Genomic DNA, 20,479 nt, shown 5'->3' with positions numbered 1-20,479 from the left:
ATTGAATCAACCAAAACGTTGTGAAAATAACACTTGAGATGAAAAGAAACTAAACAATACGAAAAAATCAGTTCATTGAATAATAGTTCGTCTGTGAAGGTCCTGGCAATAAGCTGCCTTGTCTACCCTTGATTTTCTTACAAACAACCCAGATCCCCAACTACAACTAAAAACTATTCTTTCCTATTACATTTTTGAATTTTTTAGATGTGGATTGGTACTGCTCTCATCCTGAGTGTTATTTTTACAACGTTTTTGCCGATGTAACCTCCAACCTTTTTTAGATGTATTTTGTCGAACTTGAAAATCTGTATAGAATTTCGAATTGAATCTACAGGGGTAGCATGATGTTCTCATTCTATCAGTCAAAACCAGGTAGATTTCCTAAGTAATTCGCCTGCACTGAGGATTGAACCATCATCTTCCAAAAGGATGTCACTAACAATTGAATTTTAACCAAGAACTTGTGGCAATCATGTTTTACATAAGATCTTGGAATTTCATTATTTCCTTCTTGTCCCATTTCACTATTCCAGGTTTAATAACTCCATTTTTAAGTATGTAACTGTAAGAATTATGTAATCATAGTAAATGGTGTAAGACTTATTTCCAACAGGTCTTTCTGGTAGGGAGTACTGCTGCCACATCTGGGCAGGAGCTGCTAAAAACAGCCTATCCTGCCTTGACAGAGTACAAAATAGACTCCGTGGTTTAGTGGGGGATGCCCTTTTCTCTTCCCTGCAACCTCTCTCCCACAGAAGAGACGTTGCGAGCCTGTCTTTGTTTTTCCTATTTCCATGGCAGGAAACGTAGATTCCATGAGCAAAGCTTCTTTCTTAGAACTGCACGCCAGTGGAACTCTCTGCCGCTTGCCTGTTTCCCACCTGACTACAACTTGGACGTCTTCAAGTCCAACATAAACAAACTCTTGACAAACCGCCCTCTTAAGTAAGACACTCTATCAAAACCCCCCAATACTAATGATTACTACAATACTATCTCATTGATTACTGTACATGCAATAACCCTTATCCCTGAGTGGCCTTCGGGTCTTGATAAGTGGTGACCCCCATGAAAAAAAAAAAAAAAAGGACATGCTGCTACACTGGATATTTAACTTTTTACAAATTATGCTGTCGCGATATTTACACGCTCCATTATGCCACATTAGATGTTATGTGGCTCACACTCTAAAATTCTGTGTGGCAGAACCTACACTTGTCATTGCTGAGACTATTCATCTTTTCAAACTTTGATCTTGGGCAATCATTATCATTCTCTGCTGATCACAGTGAAGCGATCCTTTTTTCAGCCAGTTTATTTATATTTTTCAATTTTCTTATCAGTTTGTTCCAATTGGAAATGGAGCATCCCACCACATGCCAAACATTCACTTGCTATCTTATATATTCCAACCGAGAAATATTTATCAGATTCTGACTGTCCATTTAAATACAATTGTATAAATCTCTCTTGCACTTGATTTACCGGGTATATTTACCAGGTAGTTTTTGAAATTCTTTTTCATGAATCTAATTGGTGCTATAATTACTGTAAGAGAGTAAGAGAGAGTATGCATCTTGAAATGTATATAATAATGCATGACTATCTCTTGTTATGTATATCGAATTGCAAGGAACGTTTCGGCTCTAAAAACCCAATGCAAATTATGACCTACGCACGTGCATTGTGCGTGGAAGAAACTTAAGCTGAAGAAAACGGTTTGTATTTTCACAGTACACTTTAGAATTTGGAGTGGATATTCTTGTGTCTCTGATTGTCAGAAAGAAACTGCTGATCAAAGATTTTGTCCAGTTGAGAATCAATGTGTATAAACAACATCCACTGTTGCTACTACTGTTTCTAACAAAGTAAAAGCCTGCCAAGAACTAAAAATAAAGCATTGCACAAACTCTCAATGATTCTCTGTTGCTTATAGTTGAGACAGACACATCTAAATGCATCATAGTTGACTCCCTAAGAGAATCGGAAAAGCATGTAGCCATTTTTTAAACAACCTTGAATGAGAACATGCTAACAGCAACGTTGGTCAACAGAACAAGAGAAACGGGTGTGTCACAGTGATTATATCTGCTTATATCTAGTCAGTAGTAAAACAGGTAATTGTTTGAGAATACCAGGCGCTGTGTGTGCTCTCTGTTTATCTTGGCATTATTTTCAGTTGACCTGGACTTCTCCTTGCCATTGGATTCAAGCAGTGCCAATATGGGAGATGTGGTCGGAGATTGCACCGCCCTAACTTCACAATTACATGCACAGGTACTCTAGGTTCATCCATTGTCTCAAAACTGAATGGAGGAAATGACATGATAGGATTCATCAATTGAAAAAGAGGCTGATGCCATCTTAGAATCTCTAAGAGACTGAAATCATTACTCATTTCTTTTTTTTTTTTTTTTTTTACACAGTGATCACCACTTATCAAGGCCCAGAAGCCACTCAGGGATAAGGGTTATTGCAAGTACATTACGTTAGTGTGGAGATTTGATGAAGTGTTTACTTAAGGGGGCGGTTCATTAGGAATTTGTTAACGTTGGACTTGAACACATCTAAGTTGTAGTCAGCTGGGAAGCAGGCACACGGAACAGAGTTCCACAGGCGTGCAGTTCTAAGAAAGAAGCTTTGTTCATGGAATCCGCATTTTGATTTAGGCACAGATATAGAGTGGGGGAAATTTTTCACAGTGGATTCAGCTAGACGGGTGTTTTTTGTGAAAGATTGGCGGGGGGGGGGATCAGAGATTGGAGTTCAGACGAGCACCTGCCATGGAAATAACGATAAAACAAGGATAGGCTCGCAGCGTCTCTTCTGTGGGAGAGAGGTTGCAGGGTAGAGAAAAGGGCATCCCCCACTAAGCCACGAAGTCTATTTTGTACTCTGTCAAGGCAGGATAGGTTGTTTTTAGCGGCTCCTGCCCAGATATGGCAACAGTATTCCATCCTTTGACGTACTCGGCTTTTATATAGATAGAGAATTGCATCAGTAGTGAGATATCTTCTGGAGCGGTAGAAGGATCCCACCATCTTTCCAGCGACCCTGGGAACAGACTTGATGTATGTGTTCCATTTCAGATCAGGAGTAAAGGTCAAACCCAGAAACTTGTAAAAACACGGGGCCTCACCCAGACGAGAGCCATCCATCACAATTGATTCCAGATGGGGATCAGAGCGTTGATGATGCAAGGATAGAAGTTTGGTTTTGGATGGATTAAAAGGTAACCAGTCACATCTTCCCCCACTGAACCATGCTCTCGAGATCAGAGGAGAGAGAATCTGAGAGAACTTTGTCGTTTACAGCCTTTGATGTGTTGCCGTAGATGGTCGTGTCATCAGCATAGATGTCAACGAATGATTTAAGTATGTGTTTAGGGAGGTCATTGATGTAGATCAGGAAGAGAGTTGGGCCCAGGATTGACCCCTGAGGGACTCCAGCATTTATATTGCAGGCCTCCGATTTTTGTCCATCTACCACTACTCTTATGGGCCTATCGGAGAGAAATGATTTAATGATTGAGAAAACATTTCCAGTTATACCGTAGCTGGAAATCTTGTGAAGTAGACACCGTTATGCCATACCTTGTCGAAGGCCTTTGATATGTCAAGAGCAATTGCCCTAGAAAGGAAGCCTTTGTCAAGAGATTCACTAATCCTGTGGGATATAACCGTCAGCACATCTGCGGCAGATCTTGCAGAGCGGAAACCATATTGTGTGTCACTAAGAAGGTTATTCCTGCTGAGGTGGTTGACTATTTCTCTATTTAATATGGATTCCAGCAACTTACTCATAACACACAAGAGACTTATTGGTCTGTACTGAGAGGGAGATGACTTATCACCTGAATTCTTAAATATAGGGCAAACTGATGAGGTCTTCCAAGGAGTCGGAAAGCACTTTTCCTTACGGCAGCGCTTAAATAGTTTCGTAAGTATAGGAGCAAGTTCTGGTTGAAGCTTTTTTAACACTATAATTGGGATGCCATCAGGGCCAGTTGCTTTACTGGAATCTAGGTTCTTGATTAGCTTGGCGACCTCATGCACGGATATTTGTATGTTACCTAGCTTGTTCTGTGTTATAGGAGGAAATATGGGGAGTTGATGGCCTTCGTCGCATAGGGTAGAATTAGCTGCAAAGTTCTTTGCAAATAGTTTGGCCTTGTCTGACGCTGACAAGATGACCTCTGGTCCATTGATAATTGTTGGGATAGAATGCACACTTCTCTTCAGGATCCTATTTGTTATTTGCCAAAACTGGTGGGAACCAAGCCGCTGATCAGCTACCTTGGATTTAACAGACTGGGCATATAGCTCTCTTGCATTTTTTATTACTCTTTTACAGTGGTTGCTGGCAGTCCTGAAAGCAGCTTTAGTCTCAGTGCATCTATTACGTTGGTAGCTATGGAAAAAGTGATTTCTGTGCGCGATAGCAGCAGCATATTCTGGGGAGAACCATGGCTGGCTGTTGGGTTTTTGTTGGAATTTTTTATATGGTATCAATTGGTCTATGCCTACAATTAACCATTCGGTCTGATCTGATACTGTAGAGGACACTTCCTTTTTAAACATGGAGTGCAGAGGTAAATCAGATATGAATGTTCAGAAGCTATCCCAGTCAGCCATAGAGTATCAGTATACAGTACGGTGGAGGGGTACGTCTGGGGACTTCTTACATTTCGTTTTTATCTTAACTGATACGACGGAGTGGTTGGAGGATCCTAGAGGAGTATGAACGGAACATGAACATAGCTCAGGGGAAGTTGAGAGAAAAAGGTCTAGGAGGCTTGCATATTGACCATTACTCATTTGGATGACACTGAAACAAATTGGAAGAATATGCGACCAAGGACGGGTGAATTTAATTTCCCGAACAGAACAGTTTTGCACCATTTTTATGACCCCTTATGAAGATTAAAATGAAAATATAATACTACTAGCAAACCACCTGGCGTTGCCTAGTCATAAAATATGCTTAAATATGTTTTTTTTAATTCATGCAGATTTCGTATTTATTATTATAAAATAAATTCTCTGTTGCTTATATTGTACCCAGTATATATAGTAATGATTTCAATATTTTAATAAATGAAATGAAATCGAAACCAAAACATTCAACGCTCGAGCCGTAGTCATCATTTAAAGATTCAGTCGTTGTTGTTACTGTTTGAATCAGATAAATAAGAAAAGGATAAAAATCAAGCGACTTTAAGTTAAAAAATGAATGCATGTTCAAAAGTTAGTCAATTTACCCCTACCAAGGTTAATTGTCTTTTCAATTTTGACCTCTTATCGACTATTTTTTAAGTCTAAAATAAATTGAAAGTGTTCCCGATGTCTAAATACCATATATATCAAGTTTCAAGTCTGCAGGCCAAATATTTAGAGAAGAGTCGGGTAGAGACTTTTCACACACACAAACAAGGTGAACGCTCGTTTATCAAAGAAATATGCAGAATAGTTAACCCTGATGAAGTCATTCTGAGGATGTTAAGAAGTTTGTTTTTAATCATTTTAAATAGAAGAAGTAGGCTTTTAATATCAATGTCAGAGTGATACAAAAATTCAACTTTATAGGTATGTAGTCTAATTCTAGAAAATGTGTAAAATTTGCAGTTCAAGCTTAAGGAGTCTTGAGAAGAAAGAAATTCAGGGAATCTTGCTTAATTAGTATCTAATGATTATGGATCAAATTTAATACAAATATGAAGTATTTGATTTTCCAAATATAAAACTTGTACCTTTAAAACCATTTAAAATTCATCAGAGAAACTGAAATTTGGGGAATATCAATTAATTAATGTTTAATAGCTAGTGTTAACATTTCACAAAAGAAAACAGAGCTTTTTAAATTTTCATAAAAAGCTTACACCCCATTTTACCGGCTTTGCATAATAAAACTAAAACTAGCCCAAATTATGAGCCTTTAAGGCTAGCAGCTGTATTCTAAAATTCATAATGATATGTGTAGGAATAGGTCCTGTTTATACAATCATATAAACACACACACATGCACACGTATATATACACCTTTTATGTAACTTCCATAGATTGTATGATGAAGAGTATGAACTTACCTCCAACTCAGTGAGAATTGATCAGGTCTCTTCGTTATAGGGTAAAGTGTTCCATTTGGTGACTTGAAATCATTCTTGTCATTATTATCAAAGTTTCCACATAAACCTAAAAAAATGAAGAGAAACAAATTTATTTATTTTGATTAATAATGGAGATTTGGCATCTGTATATTTCAAGCCACAACTATATTACTTCCATATCTTTTAATTCTCAATTCAGTTCACTATACTCTTCCAGATTAATGTACTATCTTTCGATGCTCAATTGAGAGGTGGAGGGTTGTGGAGTATCTGTTTTGTTGTCACTATACTATCCTTCCAGGCATCATTTCCTTTTTGACTTTTGAGGGTGGTACTGTAGTATATTTTCTATGGTAATGAGATAATCTGTCCAGGTATTATCTCTTGTAGGTAGTGTAGTATATGTTCGTTCATCATATTAGCAAAAAAATGCAATTAGAGGGAGCATATTTTTCTCGTAGCAATAATAGATGAAATAGCCATTAACGTCAGGTAGAAAGTTGTGGTTATAATATTAAAACCTTTAAAAACTCTGCTACTACTATTACAACATATAGTGATTGGTCGTTTTATTTTACGGCATATCAACCCTTTTTGGGTTATTTAATGCCGAATATGGTCATTTTGGTAAAACTTTTATGATTCAGGTTCCTTTATATCTTCAAATATTTATTTGTGCTGTTTGATTTAATTGTTTTGTTGAGGAAAATTGTTGTTTTTGTTTTTGATTTTGCAGAACATGATTGAGTTTTTAATAGGGGAAGGAATAAACAATAACATGCAGATTGATGTATTTTTGATCAGAAAGACAGTACTTTCAGACGGCCTGATCTGACAGAAGTAGTAAAACCTATAAAAGCTACAGTATCGTATGAAGTTAGTTAGTAAAAACCTAGCTAATTTCACATTTCACTTTTAGCTCATAATGATTATCCTAAACATGTTTTTGGTTCTGATGTCCATTCACTAGACAAAGCGGGGGAGGGCAGAGCGGTAGCTCTAGATATATCTAAGGCTTTTGACAGGGTATGGCATGAGGGTCTCCTCAGGAAAATTAGATCATACGGTATCACTGGTAGAATACTTAACATAATTAAATCCTTCTTAGATAAGAGAAAAATCCAGGTTGTCCTCGACGGTCGTACATAAATGCGGGAGTGTCCCGGGGTCTATCCTTGGACCTCTACTGCTCCTGATATTCATAAATGACCTCCCCGACAAAATTGCCTGTGAGATGGGTATATATGCTGATGACACCACACTCTATAATAGGCACGACAAGAAAACAAATGAACACATATCTAAAGAAATGGCAGAAACACTAGAGGATGACCTCCAATCTGTAGTGGAATGGGGACAAAAATGGATGGTCACGTTCAATGCCGCCAAGACTAAACTGGTTTCATTCAATAATTACAAGAAACCTTCTCTACCACCTATAGCAATGGCCAACAACTCTTTATCTGAGATTCAAACTCCTTGGCCTAACGTTCACAGGAAACATGAGTTGGAACAATTACATCGAGGGCATTGCCAGGGCCGCTACAGACAACTACTAACACCCGAAAGTATCCTGTACCTCTATAAAGCAACCATTCGCCCATGTATGGAGTATTGTTGTCATATTTGGGCTGGTGCATTGGCTACTAGTCTCTCGCTCCTTGACAAGGTTCAAAAGAGAGTCGCTAATCTGATAGGCCCTGAACTGGCATCTAAGCTTCAGTCTCTGTCCCATCGACGAAACGTTGCATCCCTCTGTCTGTTCTACAAGTATTTTAATGGTGAATGCTCTGACAAACTGCAAGCACTTGTGCCCCCTCGACGTGAACACCCTCGACAGACCTGACAGGCTGCAAAATCCCACCCCCACAATGTAGAGATCCCTAGATGTAAAAGATCTTTCTACTCCAGTAGTTTCTTCACCAGAACCGCTAGACTTTGGAATTCCATTCCAGGTTCCTGCTTTCCCAACTGTACTGACATGCAGAAGTTCAAGTGCAACGTGAACAACATCTTGCTGCCCAAATCCCTACATAGTACCCCAGTAGTTGTTGCCCATGATAGTAGTCCCCTACACCAAAGTGGCAATGTGCCTTGTTTGGGGTGAAAATGTATTAAAAAAAAAATATATATAAAAAAAATGTGTCAGTTTGCCATAGATGAATTAGACTGATTTTCTCCAAAAGAGAAATTTTCTACAAAATATTAAATTCACAAGCGATTCCATTTGATTGTATGTCTAGATCAAGAGTTTTGTTATTTTATTTTACAGAGAGATGCCAATGACTTGCCACATACAGCACCTAATATTCCAAAAATGACTACTCGTCTGAGTACTGAACAGGTTTAACATTGCTTAACTTTGGTGATTTAATGAGTGTGTCAATGTGAGGATGTTATGTTATTCGGGAAGTCGAATTCAGGAATTTGTACAGAATTTTGAAAAAACAATACTTTTTATTCAATCCACGGCATAGTTTGCTCTGGTTTTGTCATCAATGAACATGTAGAAGTTTTATGTATTTTGTACTTGTAGTGAGGATTGAATCGTAGTTCAACAGATAAAAGTGTTTAGTGACAATTATCTTAAAGTTGAAGGCTCAATACTCATTATGATGTGAAAAATACAATTACAAATTACTTAAAACACAGTCATGGATGATGGAACAAGGGCAAGTTACCCCTATTGATTACATAAATGGTTATGTTCAGAATTCTGTACGGATTTTGACATAAAGATTCGAGAGTTTGACAAGAGACATATCAAGGATTTACATATGATGTAAAAAGAGCATCCCAGATGAGCACAGTAGTCTGAATAATTCAAATAATACAAACTCTACAATTACTATGGAAGTTTTTTTTTTCAAAGTTTAGCTTTGTTCTTTTGTCGATATTCTAATGTCGGCTTTGTAATGTTTATTTTCACAACGTTTTGGTCGACGTGACTTTCTTCAGGTGCACATTTTTGACCTTGAAATGTTTATATAAACTCGGAAAATAGACATGAATTTAGAACTGAACATTTTTCCAAGTTCAAAAAGGATGAAACAGGAGAAGGGTAGAACCCAAAATGGTTTGAGTAACGACTGTATTTTAATCTAATAAGATGTGTGTGCGCAACTTCTTTTTGCTATTACAACCCAGATAAGAGTAGTAGTCCGAATGATCGAAATATTAATCCTCATCTCAAAAGAGAATTTATAATTTGCTTTATTACAATTAATTAGACAACTATTGTCATCTGGATTGCTACTTTAACGTCTCAGCCGATGAAACTTCCGACCTTCCCCCGTTCCATCTTGTAAGACTCGGAAATCTATACTGAATTTAAATTCGTTTGATTTAAATATAATATTTAAATGTCAAAAGAACGAATCACCCAAAATAAGTTACAATGTTATCATGTTTAAAGAAATAATGTGACTTCAATATAATTTTAAACAATTGAAACTATACAAAATATGTAGGTTATCCCCCTTGTTTGAGAAATCGGTCACAAAATACACAAGGTAAAGATAAAACTGCAAAGTTTCAAAGACGCAATTATGTTGGACATTGAGAGAAACAAATAAATAAATAAAATAACACAAAAATATACACACATTGAATGAAACAGTCAAAAATAGGAACAAAGTTGCTAAATAAGTTGCGTGGAGGTGAAATGAAATAAACAAATGTTCATCCGAGTTTGAAACTCTACCTATCTACGTGTTGGATTCAGGCAGCTTTTTCATAGATACCCTATAGTTTATATCTACTGAGACGTTAAAATAACAATAAATAGAAAGAAAATATATTTTTATAACGTGTCTATGTTTCATAGATATTTTAGTAAATTTGGTCCTATTTTTTTTTTTATTTCAGTCACTGTGTCCATATTTTTGTGTTACTTTATTTATCTGTTACTTTAATCAGGTGATTGTAAAAATCCCTACAAAACTTTTTAATTACAAACTTAGATTTAAAGAAATTTTAAATGCGTTCAAACCTTCAGTTGAATTAAAATCCCTTGTTGATGCCTTCATCCAAACATTGATATATGCACCTTTCCCGCCACGACCAGCATTTATATAAACAGATGCTCCAGTTGGTAAACGGACCTACAAGAAAGGAAATATTACATGGGTTTAGAATTGTGACAAATTAGAAATTAATGTGCAAGACGAACAGACATAAAAAGTTATCGAGCTCTTCTTTTCTCTTTGTTCATTGGATTACTCTTTCCTTTTCACTTTTTTTTCTCCTGAAGTCACTAATAAAGTCAAATGCTCTAAAATGGCATTTTTACACGGAGATGTGATTCGAACCCCCAAAAGCAAATGGCTTGTATAACTACTTTTTTCTTTCTTTGCTTTGTCTCGATATGCTTTCTAAATGTAAATCAGAATTTTCACAGGAACGCGTTAACTCAATATTTTCCAACTAAAAAATCGTTTCAAACCTCAAAAGTAACAAATGTACATCAAATAAACCAAAACTATAAAGACAGTGAATTGGTCAATTAAATCTTTCCAGTGCCAGCATAAACAATGACCATCTCAGAAACAGCTACTAGAGTACCACTACCAGTACATACGATGTAAAAGAAAAAAACAAACAAAAAAAAACAGCATCGAAAATGAGACCAGTTGTCTGAATAATTAAAATGATACAAACTCTACAATTATTATGGGAGTTTTTTTTTTAAATTGAGCTTAAGCTGTTAAGTTGTTCTTTTGTTGATATTCTAATGTCGATTTTCACAACGAGTAACCCAAGCTGAAATTCCTTAAAACCTATTGCTATCTTTCTAGTAACAATTTAGCTACATAGAATATAAACTCAAACTCACACACACACACATACATACATACATACACACACACACACATTGTTTATTTTTATTCAAGAACTTTAAGCCTTCTGTCTTTGGTCTTTCAAAGTGTATTTTACGTCTATATATTTTGCTCATTAACTCATGTTTTCTTACATTCATTCACAAAAATTAACACTTGCTAAATGGTAATTCATTCATAACATTTATGTTTTTAGCCATCTTTATCATTGGCCAATTTAGTTACATGTAGATTAATAGTTAGCGCTGTTCTTGCCACTTTTCAAAAACATTACCGTCGTCAAAATACACTATTGGAAGCCAGAAACTGCGCCCACAAAAATAAATTGTATTTGTTCGGTGTGGCCCAGGTGATGGTATAAGTGTTTTTAGGGGAAAATGGACTCAAATTCGGCAAAAATGCATTAAATTTTATGTAACTTGACAAAAAAATAAATAAATAAATAAATAAAAAATAATTAGAAATAAAAAAATAGACCAAATAATTTAAAAAATTATTGCTGCTCGTTTTTGTCGAGACAACTTTATAGAATCAATAAATTTTAATTAATAAAATTAATAACACAGTGACACTTTATGATGGAAATAAATTAAGTAATCCAATCTACCAAATTTCCACTACTAACGATTACTACGATATTGTCACATTGACTACAGTACACTCATTAACCCGTATCCTCGAGTGGCCTCCGGGCCTTGATAAGTAGTGACTCCCTTGAAAAAAACAATCAAGCTCGTTACTTTTAACCACCTTTTTCCAAAACCATGGAACGTAATCAGATGTGACAGTAATCCTCCATCTTATAACAGTAGAGAATTGCATCTGGACTCCTAAAGTAATAGAATAATTCAATCATGTTTTTCTGCAACAGATTTAACATGTCCTCAACTTTAGCTATGACGTGAAACCCGAACCCGACGTGAAAGTCAGTCCTCGGAGCTTGTCAAAGCTTTCATGTTTCTTTCTTTTTTTTTTCACCCGTAAATATAACGCAACACAGCTTTATTTTAAGTATGTACACTTCCCGGCGTTTTTCCGTTTTTGATCGCAAATCCCTCGATTCAGCTGACTCCTCCCTCATTTTTCTTTTTCCTTCTTTTCTCCTTTTATTCATTTTTTTTTAAAAACGTGTGTATATATATATATATATATATATATATATATATATATATATATATATATATATATATATATATATATATATATATATATATATTACAGGGTGTCAACAAAGTCTGGCTACATTATGTAGCCAGACTTTGTAGAAGCATCCTGTAGATTATGTAGCCAGACTTTGTGGGCACCCTGTATATATATAGGGTGCCCACAAAGTCTGGCTACATAATCTACAGGATGCTTCTACAAAGTCTGGCTACATAATGTAGCCAGACTTTGTGGACACCCTGTATATATATATATATATATATATATATATATATATATATATATAGTATTAAATTCGAAATTATATCATTTACTTACAATTATATTCATTATATGATTCTGATTATAGAAAGTGTGTCATAGTTACTTATGTTTAACGGATCTTACAAAGAAACTGAAATTTAAGGAATCTTGCTTAATTGGCGTCTAATATTTAAACTTAATTCAATGCAAATCTGTCGTCTAATATTAAACTTAATTCAATGCAAATCTGATATATTTAAATTTTAAAATGGAAATTTGTGTCGACAATATGCCCAGAAAACCCTGTCTCTGCTCTATCGTTATTTTCATAGCAAGTGCTCGCCTGAGCTTCAATCTATGCCTTTACTAAACTTTCACAAAGGCACTCGTCTAGCTATAACAACCATCGACAGTTTCTCTCTCACAAACACACGTGCACACTCTCTATTTGTGCCTAAATCTAAACACAGATTCCATGAACAAAGCTTCTTTCATAGAACTGCCCGCCTGTTAAACTGTTTCGCTTGCTTGCTTTCCAGCTGACTACAATATGGCTGTTTTCAAGTCCAATGTAAACAAGTTGTTGTTGAGCCACCCGTAAATAATCTCTATTTCCACCATTAACTATTAATATGCTGTTATCCTGGTGACCACTAGACCCTCATTAACTCTTATCGTCGAGTGGCCTTCAGTCCTTGACAAGTGATAACTCCCATGTATAAAAAGAAAAAATTCTTTAAAATACCCCAACAAACTGAAATCTGAGGAATATTTATTGATCAATATCTAATATTTATTGTTAAAATTTCACAAAAGTGGGCAGTACCTCAATTTTCATATATGATTTCTGGTCCTGGATATGACCTTAAACTATATCCAATGAGGCCCCAGCTTGTGGGCTTTGGGGAGTGTGGAGCCACCCTTTAATTGCCATTGCTCCCAGGTCCACTCTGGCTCGGAGTAGTAGTACCTGTTAGGGTCTCAACTATGGGTTAAATAGAAACCGACTTGAAAACATATATTTTATTAAAAAAATTTTCTTCAAAATCTTTGGATTTGGCATTAAATAACCTGAAAAGGGTTGATATGCCGTAAAACAAAACCAACCAACGAACCAATCAATTTTCATATATGATTTCAACTCTTCTTTCAGTATATTTTCTTTTTAACCTAGCAGCTGTGTTCCGAAATTCATAATGATTAATTAATTCATGTGTAAACACACACATATAAACATAAGCAAAGCTAATTTTATGGAGAAAAAGATTAGTACGAACACTAGAGAAACATAATTTTTTTGCATTAATTTTCACTCACTAGTAAATGAGGCGCTGAATGTCATAACTCCGTAAGCACCATCGCACAAAATATCAAGTTAGTATATCATTTTATTCTCCACATCCTCCTGTAACATGTACAAGAGTAGTTATGGTCGAGTTCAGACCAGAACATGGGTAGAAATTGACTAATGCATAGTATACCCACCACCATAATCCATCCGCTCATTCAACCAGTGACAGTGTTGTTCATCAGGATAGAAGGTCGATAATGGGCCTTTGTGTAGTTCAGTGTTGCCTATAGTGTTATTGGAGTTTTTAAGGGTTTTTCCACCTTTGATTGAAAATAAATGATGTAGACAGTGACATAAAACCACTAGGCCCTTCACATAGCCGGAAAAAAGCGAGAAAAACCAGAGAAATGGGCCCGTACAATTGCAAAAACATTGAGGAATCTTGGCAAGGAATATGTGAGTAGTTTCTGCTCATCCTATAGGACAACAATACCCAGACAAGTGTTTTGATAAGGTGACTTGTCCAGGTTAAAGAAAAATTTTTAAAGGAATTATGGGCTATTGCCACTTATGACATGCAAAATGCGTACATCCAAATCTTAGTGCATCCATTGGCAATAGAACAGTGGTGTAAACCAAAGATCCAGCCCACCCTGGTCCAGTCCGAACAGTCACCTATCAGTACACCGTTTTGCATGAGAATACCAGCTACCAGGTATGTAAGAAAGGGTTCTTGTCTATTCTCGGCCTTACACTTCACAGAGTAGACATAGCATTAAAGAAAGCGTCTGCCTGTGGATCACCAGAACCAAACGAACACAATAAGCGTCAACCACCAGTCATGATCAGAGGTACAGCTGTAGATCAGTTTTTTCACGGACATTTGAAACTCTTCCAATTGTTTCCAGCCATTATACAAGGGCAAAATCCCCACACAGGTTTTACCGCGACTCACCCTTATTGTCACCAAACTCTACAACATGTACCTGGAGTGGATGAACTTCGAACATCCAGGTGAACAGAAGATTTTTTTTTTTTACATGGAGGTCACCACCTATCAAGGCCCAGAAGCCACTCGGCGATAAGGGTTATTGTGTGTACAGTAATCAATGGGGTAGTGTTGTAGTATTCGTTAGTATTGGAGATTTGATAAAGTGCCACTTAAGCGGGCGGTTCATTAGGAATTTGTTTATGTTGGACTTGAAGACATCCAAGTTGAAGTCAGGAGGGAGAAAGGCAAGCGGTAGAGAGTTCCACAGGCGTGCAATCGTAATGTGTTCAACAGGTCCTACAACATCAGTTTTCAGCCCCACCAAGACAGATACCTGTTCAACCTGCGATGGGCTGAACATCACTATGTTTATGCCGTTTACCGAGTTATGACATTCAGCGCCTCAAATTATATATATATATATATATATATATATATATATAGTTTGTAATTAAGTTTAAATTCAGTTTTATTAATTTTGACATACTAGTAAATTATATATAGTTTGGAATAGAGCACAAATTCAATTTTATTAATTTTGATTTATTTTTTATACCTCATAACGTTTTCCTCCTGCTGACCGAATTATCTTTGTTGCTGGGTTCAGCCGACCTTTTGTGTAAACGTGGACGGTCAGCGCTTTTTTAGTCCCTTCTTTCGGTCCACATTTGTCAAACACAATCACATCGTCTTCAGACTGAATGGCCACGGCACAGTTACAGGAAGCCTTTCTATTACAGCGACGGTAAAAGGTATGAACCTATATAAAAAAAATATATATATATGTAAATTGTGTATAAAAACATTGTGATAAAACATATGGCTATATACAGGTAAAAAGCAATAATCAAGGGCGATCCAAAGGCTCCCTTTTCATTAACTACTACGCCGAGATGTAGGGAGGACTGCACTTATTTCCTAGAATGACTATTTACTCTTGATCCCACCTTGTAATGCTGAATGTTTAGCAAGGAGGTATCAAGTATAATTTTTTAGTCTTTGGTAGTACTCGACTGAAGATTGAACCTTGGTCACCCAGCTCATTTGCAAATACTATTACGATTATGTCAAATGGACTAGTTGCTATGTAAAACATAAAATATGGACAGATGTACGGACATCTTTCAATATCTGTTCTGCAGATGGAACGACGATAATAATATGGTTCCTTCGATTAGTGATTATTTTCTTCCAAGATAACGTGAATGCCTCGTTTCTCATATTAAAAATGGCTTAGTTGTTCGCTTAACCACGTCTAATTATCCAATCAAACGACAGCAGAAGTCAAAAAGAGTAGAAAATCTTAAATATTTTTATAAAATGTTTCAGAAAATTTTAGATGACAATAAATTGTATTATTTGGATTACTGTTCTCATAGAATGCCATTCTGTGTTTCAACTAATGTAATCCCGAATTTTTTTTAGATGCATCTTTTGGAACTTGAATTCAATTTGAAATTTCGTGTAGGTTTTCCAGTTTGACATAACGTTTAACAAGTTTTTAAAAGTTGAACCTGCAGAAGCTCGGAGGTTACATTGGCTGAAACGTAGTGAAAATAACAATCACTTTGAGAATAGTAGTCTGAATTATTCAAATAAACATATGAAATATATATCACAGTATAGAAATACATGAAGTGTATACATTTGTGTAAAGTCAATATGGAAAATGTGTAAAGTGAAAATGGCAAAATGTGTACATCTGCATGAAATATGCGCAATGTGTATAAAAATGTGAAATATGTATAGTTACATAAAAATCATAACATCTGTATATCAGTAAAAAAAATATGTATGAAAAGATATATAACTAAGATATTAGGCATCAATGTTTTCATTGGTTCTATGTTTTATCTCCATAAAAGATTGAAAAAATTTTGTTTGGGACTATCGTGGGCAAAATATTTTTGTAATATCTTGTTTAAACAAATAACAATTGATTCGTATTCATCAGAGAAGAATTTATATTTTGTTGAATGCTTTTAACCATATATATGCTATAGAGAGGTTAATTGCTGCTGCCTATGGCTCATGATGCTGAATGCCCCAGGTTATCCTATAATTAGGATACTCATTTACTACGGATGTTAAATAGGTACAACTGTAAAGGAAATATGTATAAACGGTTGTGAAATATGTATAGTCAGATAAAAAACATGAAATGCATATATCTGTAGAAAATCTATGCAATGAAATGCATATAAAAAGTGTACCTTCACATAAAGTGCGCATATGTAAAAATATGGCTACAATGATATTAAACATTTATAGTTGCATAAAAACACAAAATATATACATCTGTATAAAATGTAAGAGATGTTTATAAGATTATGGAAACTATGTATGGTTATATAAAAATATGAAATATTTTGCATCTGCATAAAATGAATTTAGGAAAATTCGTGCTGGGAAAACTCGTCTCCGGAAAACTCGTACCCGGAAAACTCTATCCCGGAAAATTCGTCCCCTTTCGCTAGGTAGGAAAACTGGTCCCTTATTGAATAAATATCGATTGAAAACACATTTTATGATCGTTCTTGAAGGAGATATTGTTTTTTAAAATAGATTATAGCCCCCATAATATTTTTTAAAATATTTTTATTTGTTTAATGTTTTTGTTTTTTTAAATAAAATCGATTTCCTAAGTGTCCGTTTTCTACCTAACTGGCTAAGTTCTTAGTGATTTCACTTATTCTAAAGCGTTTATTATGTTCATAAACGAGACCGCATATTTTTTTTATATTAATATAAAAATAATTTACTCATTTACTGTTGTTTATAAAAGGGTAAAATCGATTTTTCTACCTGGCCGACTATGTTGTTTGTTGTTTAATTTATTTGGAATCGTTTATTAGATAAAGAAAAAAAAACACAGAAAACGAACAAAAATCATGTCGAGTGTTACGTGAAAACGAGAAATAATGTCCGACATGATGAGGGTATATCACATCTTAGGGGTTTGATAATCGCTAAAAAATAGAAAATTAAATAAATTACTGAAGGAGATTTGGTTTTATAAAGAAAGTAATAAATTTTAATATTTTAAAAAATTTTATCAATTATCAACATTTATTGTCGTCCTGTCAAATTTTGCATAATTATAATTTTAAATAACGCATGAGTGCATTTGGTATGAGAGAAAACAAAAACATAACAAAAAAAAAAAACTAATCAGAATTAAAAAAACAAAACAAAAAAGTAACGAAGAATCGAATCGCTCCCTGTTTTTTAATTTTTTTGTTTTGTTTTTTATTATTGTTTTTATTACTCCAAAAAACATCGTTAAAATAAGAACAAAAAACAAATTGTAATTAACTAATAAATTAAAAGCGAAATATTTTTGGGGCGCGAGAGATGCCATGTGCTAACAATCTCTCGTTAACTCATTTTTAATTTTTTTAATTTTTACTTCAAAATTCTAAAATCAATCATTAAGAGAAAAAGTAACCACTAAATAAATGTATTAATCAATTTTATTGAAAACTCCGCTATCATTTATCAAGAATCTTTTTAATTTCATTTTTTGTTGGTTGTTTTTCGGAGGGAGATATAGTTTTTACCCCCCCTCTCTAAATTATATTTAAAAAAATATTAAAATTTATTATTTTCTTTTTAAAACCAAATCTCCCTCGGTAATTCTTTTAAATATGCCGTCTCATTTATGAACATAATAAACGCTCTAAAATAAGTGAAACCACTAAGAACTTAGCCAGTTAGGTAGGAAACGGACACTTAGAAAATCGATTTTATTTAAAAAAATATTAAACAAGTAAAAATATTTTTTTTAAATATTAGGGGGGGGCTGTAGTCTATTTGAAAAAACAATATCTCCTTCAAGAACGATCATAAAATGTGTTTTCAATCGATATTTATTCAATAAGGGACCAGTTTTCCTACCTAGTGGAAGGGGACGAGTTTTCCGGGGTCGAGTTTTCCGAGTACGAGTTTTCCGGAGACGAGTTTTCCAGAGACGAGTTTTCCCGGCACTGCATAAAATCTAGACAATGTGTACAAAATAATGTAAACTATATAAAAATGTGAAATATGGATATCTGCATAGAATATATGATTTATAAATATTTTTATGAACAAATATTTTTTTCAGGAATCATAAAACAAATTTCTCCGAAGATAATGGAAAAATGTTGTTATAAAAAGCTGTTATATAATGTTGTTGTAAAATGTTGCCTGAAAACGGTGTATCTAAAACACATATTTGGCTTAAAAGTGATATGAGTTTGATTGAATACTTTGTTAAAATGTTCAAAGAAAATATCTTACCGCATATGGCAGAATTTTGTGTGCATAAAATACGAATTCACCGGTGTAGAAGTTGTCATATTTTCTGAGAATAAATACAAACAAGACATGCTTAATAAAATTTAAAAAAATGATTAAATAGATGCATACATTTCTCTATGTTATTTTTTGTTTAATTTCCTCTAGCTAAATTTCATGGCAGTTTAAATGTGTATGTTTTTTTTTTATGTCCTAATGAGTTACCGCTTATCGAGGCCATCCAATTCATCAATTTAAATTTCAATGAAACTTAAATTTATATAGTTTAATCGTAACGGTGTTGCATGCGCCGGATAATACTTGCTAAGTAGCTAAGTGTGAGGTAGGTTGTTTGACACGAAGTTTAAGAAACCCCAGACTTTGGAGAAAAGAATGAATATGTTTTTATTGCTGATATGGTAGACAAAAAAGTAATTTCTCAGCAAAGTAAAGTCGACATTGGCGCAAGGAGTCTGGCTTGACGTCCATGACGATATCGGCAGTAGACCACGTTATGTAAGGTGACCACCGTTATGTAAGGTGACCACGCACCTTGTGGGTAATAAGAATTAACTTGAAAGATGGAAAGACCCCCCCGACATAGTTGATAATAAAGTTTATTTGAAAGGAGAGAGAGAGAGAGAGAGAGAGAGAGAGAGAGAGAGAGAGAGAGAGAACGAAAAAGGAAACAAATAATTCAAGAGAAAAATGGCTTTAAGAGAAAGAAAAATAGAAAGAACAGATATTCAGAAGAATAAAGAAAAGAGAAGAGAAGAGAAAGACAATAGAAGAGAACGGGTAATCTCCAAACGGTAGAGGGGAAAATGCTAATCTCAAAGAGATGGTAGTCGGAATAAGGGTTCCATAAAAAAAAAAAACATTGCGTTTGGCAAATGAAAAGACTTGCATGCTGGCCATCGCCGAGTATACACCTCAGCTTTGGGCTCTGGCACAGGGCTAGATATCCTCCCCAAAAGAGCTAAGTTGAAAAGCTCTTCCTCCTCTGTTTGAACGAATCTACATGAAAAGATCCTGCATCTTGAAACCATTAAGAACCCGTAGAATTAACTTTCCTTTGCACAACGTGTACTCTGAAATATCTTAGAAATAATTATTCTCGTTTATAAGAAAATAATTTCTGGGTTATTATTGAATTGCTTTGATTTGAAAACCCAGTTATTTACAGCGCTGACACCACAACCAACTATTCACCAATTCACATACCAGAAGAACTCAAACGACAGCATCTGATGACAAACGGCCAGCTAGCATGCTAAAAGTATTGCCACACGAACTTAGGGTCATGAACTTAGTCAAGGCAATGGAGAGTGGGTGGTGAGACACATCTGCAAATGTGGCAGCAGTATTAGTCAGATATGATAGATTATTAGAGAATTGAAAGTTTCTGACTTCCGATAAAACATCAGAAGTCAGAAACTTTCAATTCTCTAATAATCTATCAAATTACCAAAACTGTGAATCATTTTATTCGTTATTAGTGCCATTTTATTTTTATTTATTGTTCAATGAAAATCGCTCCAAACAAAACCTGAAACCACTTAATA

The 20,479-nt window shown here is 34.9% G+C and overlaps 1 protein-coding gene across 1 annotated transcript in view; it reads right to left on the bottom strand.

Moving 5' to 3' along the window:
* LOC145284083 (uncharacterized) overlaps positions 1 to 20,479 on the bottom strand; it is a 361,761-nt gene that overhangs the window by 31,531 nt on the left and 309,751 nt on the right. The window contains exons 59-62 of the mRNA XM_080133150.1: positions 18,918 to 18,981; positions 15,193 to 15,396; positions 10,101 to 10,212; positions 6,089 to 6,194 (exon numbers count right to left, since the gene is read on the bottom strand). Coding sequence (XP_079989276.1) covers positions 6,089 to 6,194; positions 10,101 to 10,212; positions 15,193 to 15,396; positions 18,918 to 18,981 — 486 coding nt within the window. The remainder of the gene's footprint in view (positions 1 to 6,088; positions 6,195 to 10,100; positions 10,213 to 15,192; positions 15,397 to 18,917; positions 18,982 to 20,479) is intronic.

This window comes from Euprymna scolopes, chromosome 8, assembly GCF_053919585.1.
Source record: "Euprymna scolopes isolate OS-2025 chromosome 8, ASM5391958v1, whole genome shotgun sequence".
Lineage (NCBI taxonomy): Eukaryota > Metazoa > Mollusca > Cephalopoda > Sepiida > Sepiolidae > Euprymna > Euprymna scolopes.
Note: the sequence above shows the minus strand (reverse complement) of the source record. Positions and strands in the feature narration are given on the sequence as shown.